This window comes from Monoraphidium neglectum (assembly GCF_000611645.1).
Source record: "Monoraphidium neglectum strain SAG 48.87 unplaced genomic scaffold scaffold03829, whole genome shotgun sequence".
Lineage (NCBI taxonomy): Eukaryota > Viridiplantae > Chlorophyta > Chlorophyceae > Sphaeropleales > Selenastraceae > Monoraphidium > Monoraphidium neglectum.
Window position 1 is genome coordinate 1 of NW_014009800.1, and position 5554 is coordinate 5554.

The following is a 5554-nucleotide window of genomic DNA, read 5'->3' on the forward strand; positions in this document are numbered from 1 at the left end:
CATTGGACCTAAGCCCTGAACCCTAAACCCTAAGAACAGATAAACCCCCAATCTCGCCCCGCCACCCACCGCCTTGAGCGCCTGATCGAACAGCAGCGGCGCCGCCGCCGGCGCCGGCGCCGGCCCCGCGCCGCCCCGCAGCTGGTCGTGGCCGAACTCGACCGCGAGTCCCAGCAGGCGGAAGCGCGCCCCCAGGGCCGCGGGGTGGCGCGACAGCGCCCGGGGGTCTGCCAGGGACGCGTGGAGCAGGCGGCCGTAGTGCTGGCGGGCGGCTGCCCCGCAGCTGCCGCCCCTGGTGCCCAGCGGACAGGTCCGACGGGGCGGGGTGGGGTGGTGTCGGGCGGATTGGTTTGGCAGCTAGAGGGATGCAAAAAAGGGGAGATGGTAGGCAGGGCTGTGGAAGCTTCTGCACGGGCTCCTGCTTTTTCAATTGTGTGGATTTGGATGAGCGATGCATGACCGGTGCGATGTACATATGTTGGATGCGTGCGCACTGTGGCATAATGTCAGTGTGTAAGGAAAAGGAGGGAGCGACCTTGCTGCCAGCACCAACAAGCCACATCTGAGGTGGAGGGCTGCCACTGCTGCGGCGCAAAATCAAAGTTGCAGATAGTTTCAGTACAAACCCAGGCTTTCGGCTGTCCTGCTCAGACTGTCCGTCTTCCGTGCCAACGGGGCTCGCGGCAGGGGGAACGGGGAGTGTGCGTCCTTGTCTTGAGGCGCAGCTGCGCCCTCGGGGCCGCGTAAAACGAGCCCGCCAGAGCACGCGTTGTTGCGGGGCTGTGTTTTTTTGCAAGTGCGAGAGGGGCGCCTCACCTGAGGCGCAGGACGGCCCACAGCTCTGACAGATAGGCCAGCCACGCGTCGTGGGCGGAGATGGCCTGAGGTGTTTTGTGTGCGGTGATCAGGGTATGGGGTTTGGGGTGTTGTGTTTGGGGCGTGGCGTCTGAGGTGAGGGGTTTGGGGTTGGAGGGTGCGGGGTGTTGTGTATGGGATGCGGGCCGGGGTGTTGGGGGTTTGGGTGTAGGCCGTGTGAGGTTTTGAGCGGGGGGTTCTTGAGGCGAGGAGCTTGAGCTTCAGAAGGGTGATTGGAGGGCAGGGCGTGGGGTGGGTAGGCTCGCGTGAAAGAGAGACGTGCGCGAGATGGCGGAGACAGCCAGGCCGCATGGCATGGCATGGCGGGCGCAGCTCGACCGCGAGCGCGGCCTGGGGCCGCGCAGCAACGCGATCAGATCGGACCGTTGAGATCTGATCAGATCACCAGATCTCACCTCGAGCACCTCCGGGTCGTTGTCGTCCTCCTCGTCCTCTCCCACCACTTGAGGGCGCACGTCCCCGGGCGCCGCCCCGTCGACGCCGGGCTCGGGCTCGGGACCGAGCCCGGCCCCCCCAGCAAGAGGAGCGGCCGCCGCAGCAGCCGCCCCGGCGGCGGCGGCGCCCGCACCGGCGCCGGCGCTGGCGCTGGCGCCGGGTCCATCGCGGCGGGGGTGGGGGCCGCCGGAGAACAGCCCGAGGCGTTGGTCTGCGGTCCAGACCCATGCGGCTGCCAGGTCAGACACGAGGGGCACGACCAGCCCCGGGCTCTCGGTGGATATCTTGAGATATTTGTATCATGATGGGTACGCGGGTTGGGGTCGTTGAGAATAAGACGGGTAAAGGGGGTTTGGGTTATTGAGTTGTGTGGGTGGAGGGAGTCGAGTTCGTGATGAGATATCCAGTAAGGGGGCATCGTTTTGCTTACAAAGGGTCGGTAGTTGTTGGGTAATGTTGGGGAGGGGGGGTTGGGTTTATGTGTCAGGATTACGGGGTGAGGGGTGGGACCGCTGTGTGATGTGGGGGGAGGTGTTGGGGTTCTAGGGTTTAGGGTCAACCCCGTGCGCCAGGCCGTGCGGCGGGTCCGCACCCCAGGTGCATGGGCTCGTCGCGCGCATGACCCAACGGGCGCACCCGTTTGGCACGAGGAGTCCGTCCCACGCCCTTCCCCCTGCAGGCGCGACTTCGAAAACCGGGCCGCAAACACAACCAACCCTGCAGCGTCCCCAGCTGGTCTGCCTGGCCTTGAAGAAACCCTTCAAAGAACCACAAAAAATGGAAATGAAAACCGCCCGGCCGCCCACCCATGTCCAGGAGAATGCCGCCAGCCGCGCCGCCCCCGGCTCGAGCCGCCGCAGCGGCGCCGCGCACAGCGCCCGCAGCAGCCGCAGCCCCTCAGGCGGCGGCCCCGCGCCGCCGCCGCCGCCGCCGTCGTAAGAACCCCCGGGGACGCCCGCGCCTGCGCCTGAGGGGTCGGCCGGCCGCCCGCCGGCCAGCTCCGGCTGCGAAGCCAGCAGGGCGGCGGCGCACAGCAGGGCGTCGTCTTGAGAGGCCGCGTGCAGCGCCGGCGGGGCCGCCGCGGCGGCGGCGCCGCCGCCGGCGGTCGAGCGGGCGGAGTCCTGCGCCAAGGCTGCATGGAGCTGGGCGGCGACCTGCAAGAATCCGCGGTTTCGAGGCGATTGGCGCTTTGGGCAATTCGGATGAATCGCGATTATTTACTTGACAGTCGGCGTGGGGCTCGCGTAAGCAAGGTGAGGGGATGAAGGGTGCTGCCCTGCAGCTAGGCGGCGAGCGAGGGGCGGCGGCGGCCGGCTGGCCTTGGCACGCGAGCGCCCCGGCTGCCCTGCCGCAGCAGAAGGGCTCCCCAGTGTGCTGCTGCCCCCCCACCCCCCTCTCTCTCTCTCTCTCTCTCTCTCTCTCTCTCTCTCTCTCTCTCATGCGCACGCTCTCTCGCTATCTGCCTGCCCTTTTCGCGCCCTCTGTCCCCCTGTTTTGCACGCACCTCTTGCAAAAATGCAAACACACACCACCTCAACCTCTGCCCCCTCCAACACTCACCCGCGCCACGCACGCACGCACACACACACACACACGCACAAACACTCTCCAAAACCCACCTCCCGCACCGCCGTCGCCTGCCGCTCCGACGGCTCCTCCCATTCGTCGGCGCCGCCGCCCGCCCCCCGCGCCGCCAGCGCTTGGCTGACGAGACCACGAACAAACCCCGAGTAGTGAAGCTTCCGCGCAAGCGCCAGCGTGCCCTCGGACGACCCCCCACCGACGCCGACGCCCGTGCCCCCGGCGCCCGCCGCGCCCGCGGCCCGCGCGGCGCCGCAGATGGTCAGGAGGTCCGCCGCGCGCCTCAGCGCCGCCTGGCCGGCCGCGGCCTCCCTCGCCACGCCCGTGTTAGCGGCGCCGGCGTCGCCGCCCGCGTTCAGCGCGGGCAGCAGGGTCGCCCGGCCCTTGCCGGCAGCCCCAAGGCCGCCGGGCGGCGAGGCCGTCGCCGGGACCAGGCCGCCGCCGCCTAGGAAGGAGTGCACCAGCGCCTCCGCCGCCGCAGGCGCTATGTCCGCCGCCGCCCGCACGACGGCGCGCGTCCTCGCCCACACAGCGCCCCTGCCCGGCGCCGCGGGCGCGCGCAGCGACGCGTCCCCCTCCTCCCTCTGCAGCTGCGCCAGCAGCGCGCGCAGCAGCGCGCGGCCGTGCAGCAGCCCCGGGAAGCTGCCGAGCAGCCGCCCGAGCAGCTCGTCCGCGAGCGGACCCAGCTCCTGCGGCGCCGCGGCGCCCCTCTTTCTATCCCTCCCGCCGCCGGCCGCCCCGGCGGCCGCCGCGGGCCCCTCCCCCAGATGCGCCACCAGCGCCACAGCCAGCTGCTCCGCATACTCAAGCGCGCCCGCCGCGCCGCCCCACCCCTCCCCACCCGCCGCAGCAGCCGCACGCCCCGCAGCCCCGGAGCCGCCCCAGGCAGCGGCGGGCGCGTCCTGCAGCGACCGCAGGGCCTCTAGGCGTCGCAAATGTAATGAGAAGGCGCGCCGGGCGATGGCGGCGACCCATTCTGAGGCGGCGCCGTCTGGGAGCACTCCTTTGAGGTACCCGAGGGTGACGGCCACAGGGCAGGCCACGATGGGGTCGGCGGCTGGCGGTCGGTTGATTCGGTTGGTTTGGGTGTTTGGGGCGTTGTGGTTGGGTTTGGGGGCTTTGTTTGCGGGCTTTCGGGGCGGAGTGGTGACGGGGGAAAGCGCGGTGGGGCGGTGTGCCTGTGTTTGTGCTTGTAGCTGTGTTACTTGAAGTTAGCGAGTGTGCATACACACACCCTGCACAAGCTTTACTCGCGCATGTATGCACACACATCAACACACACGCACGCCGCCAAGAAAGCACACACACAAGCGCCCGCCACAACCACGAAGCCGGCTCACCCAAATCTGGCAGCGGCGCCAGCGCCGACCGGCAGAGCTCCGACATGGCCACAGCCAACAAGAATCCCTGCAGCACGGTTTCCCCTGGCATGGGGGGCGCGCCGCCGCCCACCAGCCTGGATGTTGGGGGGGGGGGAGATGAACGAGAGGGTTCGAGGGGTGTGGGGTGTGGGGGGGTGTCATCAGGCAGGGTGCAAGGGGTGTGAACGGAACGGCATGTGGGCGGTGGGGGGTGCAGTGGGCATCAAGGGTGGAGATGGTGTGTTGCATGGCAGAGATGCATGGTCAGCAACCAAAAATGCCGTTTGTTGAATGAAAGGGGGCCGACCCGCACGCATGAGGTGGCCAAGCCCCAAAGCAGGGGAGGACGGCCGGCGCCCCAGGCGCGACGGCACGTCGGGGTTCAAGGTCGGGGCTCTAAGTCAGGGTGTTCCAGGGTTTTCCAGGGCCCTCGCGGCTCCGCCTCGGACCCGCTGCTGACGCTCCGCCGAATCTTGTGGCATAACATCGGGGGAAAAAGGAGGCGGCAAAGAAAAAAACAGGCACGCTGAACGGGGCGGGGGCTCACGCTGTGAGGCGGCTGGCGATGGCGCCGCGCTCCGCCAGGCGGCCCGCCGCGGCCAGCTGCTCCCCGAGCTCCACCTGTCGGGCGGATTCAGGGTTTAGGGTTTTAGGCATTAGGAGGTGAGGGTCATGCCTCGGGCCCGGAGGAGAAGGAGGCGTGGCGAGAGGGGGCAACAAGGTTGGGTTGCATGTTATGCGGTGCAAGAGAGGGAGGGAGGCAGGGATGAGGTGAGGCGGGCGACGCAGGGCTGGATGAGGCCGTGCCAGGCACAAGGGGCTGGCTCTGCCTTCTCATTCAATCATTGAGAGGGGCGACATACATGCACCCACAACCTGGCACCCGTGCTCGATTGGGATGTTCAGATCACCCAGATCATTCAGATCACCTTCAGCCTCTCGACCATGTCCGCCTCGAGGTACGAGTCCGTCCCCACCACCAGCAGCGGCGTCACGCCCGCCACGCGCCCGGCCGCCTCGGACCACCCCTCATCCCAACCCCCGGCCGCGCCGCCGCCGTTGGCGCCCGCCGTGCCCGCGGCAGCGGCGGCGGTGATTGGGTCGACCGGCTGGGCCGGGTCGACTAAGAAGTGTAGGGCTGCATGCAGCCAGAGATTGCGGAAGAGGCGCGTGGTGGAGGCGTCCTCGCGCTGGGCAGCCTGGGGAGGGCGGGGGTTGGTGCGGTGCAGATTTAGTGATGGCGGTGATGGGGGGGTGATGACAGTGGTTGTGGGAGAAGGGGCTAAGGTGGGGAGTGGTGG

At 68.6% G+C, this 5554-nt stretch overlaps 1 protein-coding gene across 1 annotated transcript; it reads right to left on the reverse strand.

Moving 5' to 3' along the window:
* Nucleotides 1-812: 812 nt before the first annotated feature.
* Nucleotides 813-5200, reverse strand: MNEG_13440 (hypothetical protein; the record flags this gene model as incomplete). Its single annotated transcript, XM_014038088.1, has 7 exons — nucleotides 813-881; nucleotides 1272-1522; nucleotides 2084-2465; nucleotides 2931-3949; nucleotides 4233-4348; nucleotides 4801-4874; nucleotides 5183-5200. 7 exons carry the CDS (start codon nucleotides 5198-5200, stop codon nucleotides 813-815), a joined length of 1929 nt encoding a protein of 642 aa, XP_013893542.1.
* Between the last annotated feature and the right edge of the window lie 354 nt (nucleotides 5201-5554).